General features: G+C 41.2%; 2 protein-coding genes across 4 annotated transcripts in view; both read right to left on the bottom strand.

The window, feature by feature from the left end:
- Positions 1 to 2,205: 2,205 nt before the first annotated feature.
- tube1 (tubulin, epsilon 1) lies at positions 2,206 to 11,266 on the bottom strand. Of its 2 annotated transcripts, XM_072694450.1 has the most exons (12): positions 11,121 to 11,266; positions 6,957 to 7,030; positions 6,515 to 6,567; positions 6,293 to 6,353; positions 5,887 to 6,002; positions 5,686 to 5,807; positions 5,190 to 5,377; positions 4,500 to 4,672; positions 4,163 to 4,303; positions 3,830 to 3,970; positions 3,562 to 3,736; positions 2,206 to 2,779 (listed from the first exon to the last, which is right to left on the bottom strand). In XM_072694450.1, the coding sequence occupies exons 1-12, from the start codon at positions 11,143 to 11,145 to the stop codon at positions 2,621 to 2,623; spliced, it is 1,428 nt and encodes a 475-aa protein (XP_072550551.1). In that variant the 5' UTR covers positions 11,146 to 11,266; the 3' UTR covers positions 2,206 to 2,620. The 2 variants fall into 2 exon arrangements, with proteins under 2 accessions (XP_072550551.1, XP_072550543.1); XM_072694442.1 differs by lacking the exon at positions 11,121 to 11,266 and having other exon boundaries at positions 6,957 to 7,590.
- A 671-nt stretch (positions 11,267 to 11,937) lies between these two features.
- Positions 11,938 to 13,246, bottom strand: part of lama4 (laminin, alpha 4) — a 40,262-nt gene continuing 38,953 nt past the window's right edge. For both annotated transcript variants that reach the window (XM_072676694.1, XM_072676695.1), the window contains exon 40: positions 11,938 to 13,124. In XM_072676694.1, the coding sequence (XP_072532795.1) occupies positions 12,979 to 13,124 (146 nt within the window). In that variant the 3' untranslated portion in view covers positions 11,938 to 12,978. The remainder of the gene's footprint in view (positions 13,125 to 13,246) is intronic.

Raw genomic sequence — 13,246 nt, 5'->3', positions numbered from 1 at the left:
ACATAATTCATAACATACATAATACATAAAACTGAAGAAATGTCGGTTAAAACTAATCTGTTAAATGTAATTATTAGGAATGCACTGTTCATGTGAAAATAAAAGTTAGCACATGGGTTTTAATGGGGGTGTCCAACTTTTTTTGACATGAATGTATATGTGTTCTGTTAAATCTGTGATATCCAGTAAAAATGGTGTGATTGTGGAAAATATGCAGAAACAAATTGTTTCCTGTAAAGAATCTGTTCACTTATTTACACCTAGAACATTAACAACCTCATACAGTTAACATGGGTGCACGCACAACAATCTGTGTGATCTCAGAGAGCATATTTTCAGGGCAACGTTCCCAAACACACACTTTTTTCAAACATCCTGAAACGAGTATGTTAGAAATCCTTCCTGATGCACAATTCTCTCTCTCTCTCTCTCTCTCTCTCTCTCATGCGGTGGGGAAACCTCAGGGTGTTTTAGGCATTCAGGGAAATCCTAATGAATTCTGTGAATAAAAAAAATACATATCTGTCCTTTTGTAGTCAGTAGAATGATATTTAAACTATGCAGTATTACAGCTCTAGTCTTGTTCCATGGGAGCAAAACACTAAACCCAAAACTGCCCAATCAGGATTGGTTTCTCAGTGATATCTGCGAAGACACAGCTCAACAAGCTCTCCTAGTGGTTGGGACTTTGCTGGTCGAATTGCAGGCCTTTAGAGGAACCACAAGAATAATTATGATTTAGTCAACTCCTCACGCTTTGATATACAGTGGGTGGGACCTGTTCAGGAGGTTCTAGATAGGTTGTGAACGTGAGTTGTAGTGTGAGCAGATGCGACGGTCTGTTAATAGAGTAGGTCTCACTCTGTTCTGTCAGCAGCTCTGTGTCAGCTCTTTACTGAGAGAGACACTGTTAAGCTGAGGTCACTGCAACAGGTGAGGTCAAATACAGGCTAATGTCTGTTACTTAGATAAAGCATTGAATGGCTGTGTGTAATCTAGAACGCTAACATATATGTAGTTCTAGCAGAAGTTAGTATTATCGTACAGGTGGGCTTCTTCCTCCTTCATTGAGTTTTGACACATGTGACCTGAGCTGTAGGCTGAGCTCTAATAGTTACGGTTCTCCACTGCTTTCATGCAGATCCACAACACCACACACCACACTGCCTCAGCCTAAAGCAGAAGGAAGTGGAACCTGATTATTTATTTGTAAAGAGAACTTGTACAGGAGCCGCTGTCTGTATTACACACCCTTCTGATTCTTGCTCACAAATGTAATGTTTTCTGATGTGTCGAGTTAGTGTGGTTAAGTCCTATCTGTCTATTATTATGTATGTTTATTAAAATGTGAATAGTTGTAATAACTGAAGTCTGTATTTAACCTAGATGGTGCAGTAAGTACGGGTCTAAAACCCACGTCCTGCTGAGACAGGCTGTTTATTCACATCTGAAATAATAAACAACTTCTCAATATTTAAGTGTGTTGAATAAATGAATTCAGTAATTGTTTATGAATAATTATTTAGTTTTGTTCTTTTATATACAGTGATAACTCATACAATATAGAATACATCAAACAGAATCTGAAATGTATTCTGGTTGCATTTTAAAATGTTTATTCCGGATTTTAATGTTATTAGAGCTTCATTCTGGATAATAATGTCATTAGAGTTTCAGTCTGAATATTAATGATATTAGAACTTCATTCTGGATATTAATGATATTAGAGCTTCATTCTGGATATTAATGTTATTAGAACTTCATTCTGGATATTAATGTTATTAGAGCTTTATTCTGGATATTAATGAACTTCATTCTGGATATTAATACTATTAGAGCTTCATTCTGAATATTAATATTACTAGAACTAATATACATAAAACTAATAATTGTCTAATAGTACTTTCAAACCTATGAAGGTTTTAATGTTTTTTTATACATTACCAACTGCTTAACCATTGAAAACACAGATTCATTTTTTATTATACTGTATAAAACACAAAATCTAGACTTAGAGTGACTCTCCATAGAGTGACTCTACAAATTGTATTTCTTCATTTCTTCAACTTTTTTGTTTAAACAGGTTTTAAAGAGTGTAGTATGATGAATCAGTGTTTACACAAAAGACAACATTAAAACATATATACGTATATATACATATATAAAACATATATACAAGTCAATTCTCAAAAACACCTGATTTTACTTGTTTATTTACTTACTTGCAAACTTCATATTAACATGCACAGCATGAAATAACGGACCAGTAATTTACTGTTCATACGTTCAGTCTGTACAGTCAAAAGACAAATCTTAGATATGATATGAAAAAAAAAAAAAAAAAAAAACACACAAGTATACCCAACTTTTCATAGTACCCATTCATACTGCATATGTCCTTAACCAGCTAGTTTAGGTTTCTGACACTAGATGACGTGTGAATGTTATTAATAAAAAACAAACTGAGGCATGGAGCAGAACTGATCACAGTAGCAACTGCAAGAAGTCTACATTCGGTCTGTGCTCTTGTTTCGGTTGATCAAATACATTTTCTGGCAGTCCTACTTCTAGCATTTCTGAGCCAGTACTGCAAGGTGGAGGGCCGGTTTTGACCTGGGCATTAGCAGGCGATGTTCAGTCGGGGGGGCTCCTGAGTGGGAGCTGTTTTGGTAGAGTCCAGCTGGCTGTACTCGTCTATAAGAGCAGAGAGAGAGCTCAGAGCCTCACTGAAACCAGACACATCCATCCCGTCCACACCTAGGTAGTGATGCAGGTGAGCCTATAGAACACACAAAAAAAGCTGTTATTAAGGGTTCAGTGAACTGTCAGCATTTTATTAGAAACACCTACCTCAAGCTCCTACTCACTGGCTAACTGACTCTAACTGCATTAGAAACACCTTGTGCTTCTATGCACTGGCCACTTTATTAGAAACACCATGAATTCTGCCCATTCTGCCAAAAAGAGTGATCATATACAATTCGAATTCTGCCAGAAGCTTGCTGATGACTACCAAAAGTATCTAGTCTAGGTACAACATGCTAAGAGATATTTAAATACTTGCACACCAATTTCTATTAAAGATAGAATTCCATTCTCACTCATTCTGTCCCAGAAAAAGAATGATTCAAATATATCACTAATAGCTAAATATTGCCATGACACTAATGTACATGATGAGTGTATGTAAACTTCTGACCATAACTGCATACAGTCTTATGCAAATGTTTTGGGCATCTCAGTTTACACGTATTTATTGATTTTCAAAGTGTAAATAGGTCACATTCTCTACAGGGACACACTTTTGCACTGTTGCTGTTTAAGTACTGAATTTCAACATAAAATCTGTTAATAATGGCATATTTCATGTCACATTTTCAGCTGTGACTCTAATCTGTTGCAAAGGCAGTAAATAAATACAAACCGTGTGCAAAATGTACAGAAAAATATCATATTTAAGCTTATTTAACATATTTCAACATTTCATTTCTCATTTCGCCAGGGGTGTCCAAACTTTGCATACGACTGTACCTACATCTACCTACATTACATGCCATGTACCTTTTTGCGGTAAAGTCGAACGAAGCGCTCCCTGAGATCCATAAAGGAAGGCTTGACACAGGTGTTATTAGCCAGAGCCAGCAGAGAGTGTGTGTGACCAACCGGAGGAACTGAACACAGACCAGTCTTCCATCCTTCAGTGTTCCACTGAACAAACGACAGAGTCGGCCTCAGTCTGAGTGAGAGACACAGAGAGAGAGAGAGTTCCTACAGAATATCCGGGACTTACGAGAGAAGAGATTAAAGGAAAAGAGAAGAGGACAGTAACCTCTCAATGTTCCGGCGGAGGTCAGAAAGCTGGACGTTGCCCCTCAGCATTAGAGCACAGGCAAGATACAGGTTGTGTTTAGGGTCAGCTCTCATTAGCTGGTGATCCTTACTGAACGCATCAGTGAACATCTGATCCAGCCTAAACACACACACACACACACACACACACACACACACACACACACACAGACACACACAGACACACACAGACACACACAGACACACACAGACACACACTTGTGGGGACCTTCCATTGACACAATTATTAAATGACTGAATAACACTACACGTATTTGTTTTAGTTCTCAGTATGGCAAAAAAAGTTGAGTACCTGCGAGTGGGTATATTAACATCTGCCAGTGTATACAGGGGAGTAAGGCTGGACACCAGGTAGTGTAACCGTGGAAATGGTACGAGATTCATCGCGATCTCGTTCAGGTCCATGTTGAGAGAACCTTCAAACCGTGCAGAGCTGCAACCCAATAACAAACATTCAAAACAAACAAACACTGTATTCATTATTAGAGATTCATTAACAGCTCCACATGCTTTGAGGAGTATCTTGTAGCTCTAGTGCTAACTGGGTATAAGCTTCCATTACATGTTAGCTACATTTTCCCTGTAGTCCCAGTGCTAATTGGTGAGGTATAAGCTTACATGTTAGCTACCTGGTAATGTTGAGCAGAAGGTTGGCCACAATGTTGTTCATGGCATCAAAGGGTTTCTCGGTCTTGGACACGCCCCCCTGCCCGGAGATGATGGTACTGTCCTTCTTTATCACACTCCCTGGTTTTCCAGTGTGAGCCATGTGCTGAATTTTACTCACAATGTCCATCAGAGACTGCAGTTGGGAGACAAAACAACCAAAACACCAGTAATAATTTTTACAAACTTTAAAAACTGTTAAAAACAGCAGATCAATTCTAAATATAATTGAATAATTGTACTTACAGGTGGATAACACTGTTAGCACTGCACTGATATAACAGGATTTTGAACCAATCCTGAGGGATATTTAACCAAAATACTGTAAAAATAGTGAGTAAGTGATTAAATAGTAAAATGCTTCACTTTCCCTTACTAGACTCAGCTCGCTCCACAGCAGTAGAGCAGATCTACTGCTTTCACTGACCCTAACAGCCCCATTAACATTGTATCACTTTCACCAGGTTGCTGTGGTATCCAGTGTATCTGTGGTGTCCCGTCTTCCACAGTATTCAGTGTTCAGTGTAAGTTCAGACTTAAGAAAAGAAGTCCCAAGGCAGTCCATTATAGAACTAGACAAAGCAACCTCTCAATTACAGCTATCTGTAGAAGGAAAGGAAGAAGGTACCTAATACACAGAAACATACACACACCTGGTTCTCTATGGGTAGAACGCAGTCTGCGTGTTCCGTTAGCTCCCTCATGGCTAGGACACTGTTATAGGGGGATGTGATGACATCATCTTCAGCAGATGGATAGACTGCAGTGACGAGACGGCAGACCTCTGGGAATTCGTCCTCCAGCAGCTTTAACACACGTGTCCCCAAACCTGAACCGGTTCCTACACACAAAGACAAACAAACATACATAGCATATCAGCATAAATTATGGCACCTCACCCTTACCCACTGAAAATAACTACTGCATATGTTAAGGTGGAACAGCAAATTCCAACAACAAGCTGGCAAATAAGAAGGAATCAGCAAATCTAAGTGCTGGACTATTTAAAGTGGAATAAAAAAATTAAATAAAAAAAACTTCAGACTTCAGCTTTACTGAGATGAAAGCAAAGTTGAACCCCCTTAACTCCCTACAGTTTAGGTAACACGGGGGCTTTTCATCTGAACTACTGCTTTACTGCACACTCACCTCCACCCATAGAGTGTATGATGAAGAAGCACTGGAGGCAGTCGCATTGTTCTGCTGCCCTGCGCACCTGTTCCACTATCTGCTCACGATACACACTGCCATAGGAGTGGTGGCCCACTGCCCTGACACAGACACACATATATATTACGACATCATCAATTCATCTTAATTACCATCTGCCCTGCAGGGGGTGCTCCTTACCAGTTGTTTCCAGAGCCAGACACATCACTAATAAGCTGAGTGGAGCTGAAAAGCTGCCGCAGGGGGCCCTGCAGGACCTCACTGAGAACGCCTTCTTCCATATCCACCAACACCGCCTACAGAACAGGGACAGAGGAAGTGAGACCTTGTGTTTTCACTCAGTGCATCCTTTATTACAAATGTGCTTTCTCACACTGGTCACTGTATCAGAAACACCCACTATGTGCTCCTATTTAGTGGCCTTTATCTATCTATCTATCTATCTATCTATCTATATATATATATATATAGCAGCTTTCTAGAACACACAGTGTATGTGTACGTGTTATGGTTCTCAATCGAGGTACCCCTTCCTTTGTGAAAAGTCTACAGACTCCATGGTTGCAGGGAAAATAGAAGCATTTACCCGAGCCCTTAGCCCAGAGATCCTGCTGCCCGGAGCTCCTCCACCTCCTCCATCACTCCTCCTACAGAAACACAGCGCTCAGCTTCTCACTTCAGTAATACAGTTTATAAATATGAAGGCACTGATTCCACTGTTATGGAATGATAAATCAGTTAGAATTCATTATAATAATATGTAATAAAGTATGCACTCATTTGTAAAAAATAAAATGCTTTGTTTTACCTTGGATCTACATTCTGAAAGAAGCTGCTCAGCGCCTCGTCATAAATTCCTTTCTGTGGAGTATAAACAACATTTTACTGTGAATAAAAGAGTTCTAGAAATACCCAGTATACATTTATTATGTATTAAAGCTATTAATTTGTTAAAATCCCTGTGTGGTCATGAAATAAGCACTGGCTGTTACACTGCTTGGCAACCACCTCCAACTTTGAGACAGATACTGTAAGATACTGTTTAATTTTAAGTAATATGCTTAATTTTTTTTCATACTTTTATCATACTTTTTTTTTATAGCTGTTGTCATGTGCTACAATATAGTTACTTTTTTTTTTAAGTTTCTGGGTCTTTTCCAGGGTTTTCCCAAAACTCTGACTGTATTATGTTGCTATGAGACAGGAACAGGAAATGAGTGTAGTGTAGTGTGTGCGAGGGTGTGTCTTACCTTGTTGACATGCGAATGCTCTCTCAGCGCCAGGTCCCAGAACCTGCAGCCTACCTGGTTACCGCACTGTCCAACTGACAACAACACAGCACAGATGGTTACTGCACTCACTGGCATCACAACATACCTAATTACTGCACTGACTGCCTGGCTTGATTTGTACACTGTCCAGCTGACAACACCACCACATCTGGTCTAAATACCAGCACAACTCCACCGTTTACCTTACTGACTCCGACTACCAACAACACACCACGAGTCATCACACGATTTGATAGTCAACACAGCTGGTTGTCACACTGTCCGACCAACAACACAGCACAGCTCATTACTGCACCGCTAAACTGACAACAAAAAATGCTGTTTACCTTACTGTTCAGCTGACAACAACACAACTAGTCACCGCACAGTTCACCTGACAACAACACACAACTAGTCACCACACAGTTCACCTGACAACAACACACAACTAGTCACCGCACTGTTCAGCTGACAACAACACACAACTAGTCACCGCACAGTTCACCTGACAACAACACACAACTAGTCACCACACAGTTCACCTGACAACAACACACAACTAGTCACCGCACTGTTCAGCTGACAACACACAACTAGTCACCGCACTGTTCAGCTGACAACACACCGATAGTCACCGCACTGTTCACCTGACAACAACACAACTAGTCACCGCACTGTTCACCTGACAAAAATGCCTGTTTCTCACACTGACCACAACACAACACAGCTAGTTACTGCACTGTCTGACTGACAACACATGTGGTTACAGTCCAACTATCAACACAACACAACACAGCTAGTTACCACAATGTCTGACTGACAACACCACACAAGGCAGCCAGTTACAGAACTTGTGTGAATGACATCACAATTTCGCTGATTACTTCACAGCTAGCTACCTCACTGTCTAACTAACAACACAACACAGCTATTTACAACACTGTCTAACTAACAACACCACACAGCTAATTATAACACTGTCTAACTAACAACACCACACAGCTATTTACAACACTGTCAGACTGACAACGCCACACAGCTATTTACAACACTGTCAGACTGACAACGCCACGCAGCTATTTACAACACTGTCTGGCTGACAACGCCACGCAGCTATTTACAACACTGTCTGACTGACAACACATGTGGTTACAGTCCAACTATCAACACAACACAGCTAGTTACCACAATGTCTGACTGATAACACTACACAAGGCAGCCAGTTACAGAACTTGTGTGAATGACATTACAATTTCGCTGATTACTTCACAGCTAGCTACCTCACTGTCTAACTAACAACACCACACAGCTATTTACAACACTGTCTGACTGACAACACCACGCAGCTATTTACAACACTGTCAGACTGACAACACCACGCAGCTATTTACAACACTGTCTGACTGACAACACCACGCAGCTATTTACAACACTGTCAGACTGACAACACCACGCAGCTATTTACAACACTGACAGACTGACAACACCACGCAGCTATTTACAACACTGACAGACTGACAACACCACGCAGCTATTTACAACACTGACTGACTGACAACACCACGCAGCTATTTACAACACTGTCAGACTGACAACACCACGCAGCTATTTACAACACTGTCAGACTGACAACACCACGCAGCTATTTACAACACTGACAGACTGACAACACCACGCAGCTATTTACAACACTGACAGACTGACAACACCACGCAGCTATTTACAACACTGTCAGACTGACAACACCACGCAGCTATTTACAACACTGTCAGACTGACAACACCACGCAGCTATTTACAACACTGTCAGACTGACAACACCACGCAGCTATTTACAACACTGTCAGACTGACAACGCCACGCAGCTATTTACGACACTGTCTGACTGACAACGCCACGCAGCTATTTACAACACTGTCTGACTGACAACGCCACGCAGCTATTTACAACACTGTCAGACTGACAACGCCACGCAGCTATTTACAACACTGTCAGACTGACAACGCCACGCAGCTATATACAACACTGTCTGACTGACAACACCAGACAGCTATTTACAACACTGACTGACTGACAACACCACACAGCTATTTACAACACTGTCTGACTGACAACACCACGCAGCTATTTACAACACTGTCTGACTGACAACACCACGCAGCTATTTACAACACTGTCTGACTGACAACACCACACAGCTATTTACAACACTGTCTGACTGACAACACCACACAGCTATTTACAACACTGTCTAACTAACAACACCACGCAGCTATTTACAACACTGTCTGACTGACAACACCACACAGCTATTTACAACACTGTCTGACTGACAACACCACGCAGCTATTTACAACACTGTCAGACTGACAACGCCACGCAGCTATTTACAACACTGTCTGACTGACAACACCACGCAGCTATTTACAACACTGTCTGACTGACAACACCACACAGCTATTTACAACACTGTCTGACTGACAACACCACACAGCTATTTACAACACTGTCTAACTAACAACACCACGCAGCTATTTACAACACTGTCTGACTGACAACACCACACAGCTATTTACAACACTGTCTGACTGACAACACCACACAGCTATTTACAACACTGTCTGACTGACAACACCACGCAGCTATTTACAACACTGTCAGACTGACAACGCCACGCAGCTATTTACAACACTGTCTGACTGACAACACCACGCAGCTATTTACAACACTGTCTGACTGACAACACCACACAGCTATTTACAACACTGTCTAACTAACAACACCACGCAGCTATTTACAACACTGTCTGACTGACAACACCACACAGCTATTTACAACACTGTCTGACTGACAACACCAGACAGCTATTTACAACACTGACTGACTGACAACACCACACAGCTATTTACAACACTGTCTGACTGACAACACCACACAGCTATTTACAACACTGTCAGACTGACAACACCACACAGCTATTTACAACACTGTCTGACTGACAACACCAAACAGCTATTTACAACACTGTCTGACTGACAACACCAGACAGCTATTTACAACACTGACTGACTGACAACACCACACAGCTATTTACAACACTGACTGACTGACAACACCACGCAGCTATTTACAACACTGTCTGACTGACAACACCACACAGCTATTTACAACACTGTCTGACTGACAACACCAGACAGCTATTTACAACACTGACTGACTGACAACACCACACAGCTATTTACAACACTGACTGACTGACAACACCACACAGCTATTTACAACACTGTCAGACTGACAACACCACACAGCTATTTACAACACTGTCTGACTGACAACACCAAACAGCTATTTACAACACTGTCTGACTGACAACACCAGACAGCTATTTACAACACTGACTGACTGACAACACCACGCAGCTATTTACAACACTGACTGACTGACAACACCACACAGCTATTTACAACACTGACTGACTGACAACACAGCACCGCACCTTACCACCTTGTTGGACTGGCAATGCTACACAGCTTGTTACTGTTAGATTGACAAGACAATACAACTGGTTACCACGCTGTCTGACTGACATCAACCCAAGACGACTGGTCACCGTGCAGTCCGACAGACAACAAGTGTTTACATTTCAACTGACAACACAGCACAGCTGCTGCTGCTGTTCAGTTTAATACACTTTAGTCATCATCTAAATTCCTTAAATCCAGTCTTCAGGCGAGGCTCTTTGTCTTTTGCTATGATAAGCGCAGCGGTCAGCAAGAAAAAGCAACAAGTGGAAGCAAAGAAACTCTTAACAAAAGGACGAAGACTAAAACTCAAACTCAACAGACGCTGAAACCCTTCAGCTCGAGTTAGTGCAGCCCTGCTGATAGCGCTGTTACACTGTTGCTATGGTAACCGACAGAGCTTCACTAAAGTTTCAAACGGCCGTGCTAACTAGCTAGCTAGCTAATTTCCACCAGACAACAGCGCGGGATTCCCGGAGACACTGGTTATTAAACTAACACACTAATCAGGAGTGAAAGCTACGTTACATTAGCTAGCGCTACCATTCTTAACAACTGGAGCCGAACGTGAAGCTGTGTGACCAGGCTAGCTAGCTAGCTAACAGTCTGCTGAACTCGCTTACCTTGAACAACAACCGACTGAGTCATTCCAGCCGCGCAGGATTAAAGTCTATCAGCGCGATTTTAAGAGAAAAGTCCAAGTTTAATGACTAATGAATGATCCCCGCTATAATAGACGCTTTTAGCTGCTAATGCGCGCCGGTACCATTCAAACCAGCCTGCCGCGCGCTGATGACGCAATGAGGCAGATCACGTGACTATTAATGCTGCTGCAGCGCATGTAGGAAGCTGCCGTTTACACTGGCAAGGGGCACCTGCAGAGGGGCATTTTACAGAGTCATTAAACTGACTCAATCTTACATTCATAAAGAAGTTATTTTTAGTAAAAGTCCTAAACAGAACCACGAACCTGTTTGGATGCTTAGATGATCTTAGTTGTCTGATTAAATGGTTCTCATTTGTAGCTTGTTCTATATAGAAGTATGGTTCCACTATTGTTATAAGTCAAAGAAATGCACTTTATTAATTTTTATTTTTTTGTTTAGATTGTATTAAACTAAATTCTGCCTTATTAAACAATAAGATCCAATATTTTCATTCTTTGCTACCAGTATTGTTTCTGTTGGCCAGTTTTTTTTCTTTCCATCACCAGCAGGGGTGTAAAAAAATACTGTACCTAGGTAGTCTGTCGGTGTGCTATAGGTACCTGATGTACTGGGCAGATTGAAAGTTGAGAAGTAACTGATCTGACAGCAATGACATCAGTATAAATATATTTATTTATTAATTTAATTTAATTAAATAAAAATGTCACCGATTCTCAGTGAAATGTGGTTGTATCTTTGGAGCAGAAGTTAAACACACGGCAACACTCCGAGCAGCTGTTTAAAACAGGTACATTTATTGGGAAGGAGGGACACTTCAGTAAAAAAAGGACAGGTTTTAATAAATGTTTAATAAGAAGGCGTGAGGCACAACCAACAGAACTGTGACACAGCCGTTCACTGTCTCAACACACAGGTTCACAATCTTCACTCTTTCAGTTGGACCTTAATGATTGATCACTGTCTGCAAGGAGATTTTTGGAGCAAATCAATCATCCCCCAAACATGTCTTAATTTAAGGAGGAACCAGTGACCCCAGTGACCTTAAATTCAATCAACACAGATCTGCGGTCAGCACTGAACATTTAACACAGGCTTGACAGGGTTAAGAAGTGCACAGTATTAGTTATGATATATAAACAGCTGCGTCCAAAACCTGCAAACACCAAAAACATCACCAGTACCAGCAGTGGTGGAACACGTTGGAGTACGTGTTACAACATAGGTTACAAGATCAGAAGCCAGCAGCATCTGAGCTTTAACAGTATGGAGGAATGTGGGCTCTCTGCTGCCTTTTTCATTCATGTGTCATAACTGCTTACTAATGATTTCTACGGTCTATATTTATGATATAAATAAACACATTTTAACCATGAATAAGCCTTTCATAAGGATAGTCTGTGATGTCATAATGGGCTGCGATCCAACCTGCTTCTTCTTACTGTAACTTCTTACGTTACACTATTGTTTACAGGCTCTTCATAACTGGTCTAAGCCTCTTGTTTATGATCTATGCCGATATTTAGTTTCCTAAAAGTGCTGGCCGCACCCCTCACACTCATTTAGAGAAGAGTATCAGGGTGTAAATGATCACAGTATTAATAAACAGCCCTGATCCTGACACACTGGGTACTTCCCGTTTACCTTTGGGCACCAGATTCTGATTCACTGTTTGCAGTAAGATGATGCGATTTGGGACACAGCCAGAGTTGTGTAATTTTAAAAAGTGCAGGGACGTTGAATGAGGGACGAGGAGACAAGGAAATTATGTAACTTCTTGTGTGCTGTTTACTGAAGACACAGTGGAGGCAGGGGTTCAGGCAGCGGGGCAGCTGCCAAGGCTCACTGCTCCACTGACCAGTGCTGCTTTGCTGAGGTCGACTGCAGATTCACCCACAGACAGGTTCCTCATGCAGCCTGCGAAGCCCCGTCTACTGCTAATGCCCGCAGGAAGCAGAGAATCTGCAGAGGAGTATTAGAATTTAGAATTATTCTTCAACATTAAAGGTTTAAATAGTTGTAAATTCAGAGCTACTCTAAGCTCACACAATCAGTCACTATCACTGTTTATTACACCAGTTAGA

This window comes from Salminus brasiliensis, chromosome 1 (genome assembly GCF_030463535.1).
Source record: "Salminus brasiliensis chromosome 1, fSalBra1.hap2, whole genome shotgun sequence".
In the NCBI taxonomy this organism is placed as follows: domain Eukaryota; kingdom Metazoa; phylum Chordata; class Actinopteri; order Characiformes; family Bryconidae; genus Salminus; species Salminus brasiliensis.
Note: the sequence above shows the minus strand (reverse complement) of the source record. Positions and strands in the feature narration are given on the sequence as shown.

Coding starts and splice junctions, on each gene's coding strand:
- tube1 (XM_072694442.1), bottom strand. CDS start 7,073: ATGCCAGTGAGTGCAGTAACCATCTGTGCTGTGTTGTTGTCAGTTGGA. Junction 5,378..5,685: donor CATACACTCTATGGGTGGAG/GTGAGTGTGCAG, acceptor CTTTGTGTGTAG/GAACCGGTTCAGGTTTGGGG. Junction 3,737..3,829: donor CTCCGCCGGAACATTGAGAG/GTTACTGTCCTC, acceptor TCTCTCACTCAG/ACTGAGGCCGACTCTGTCGT.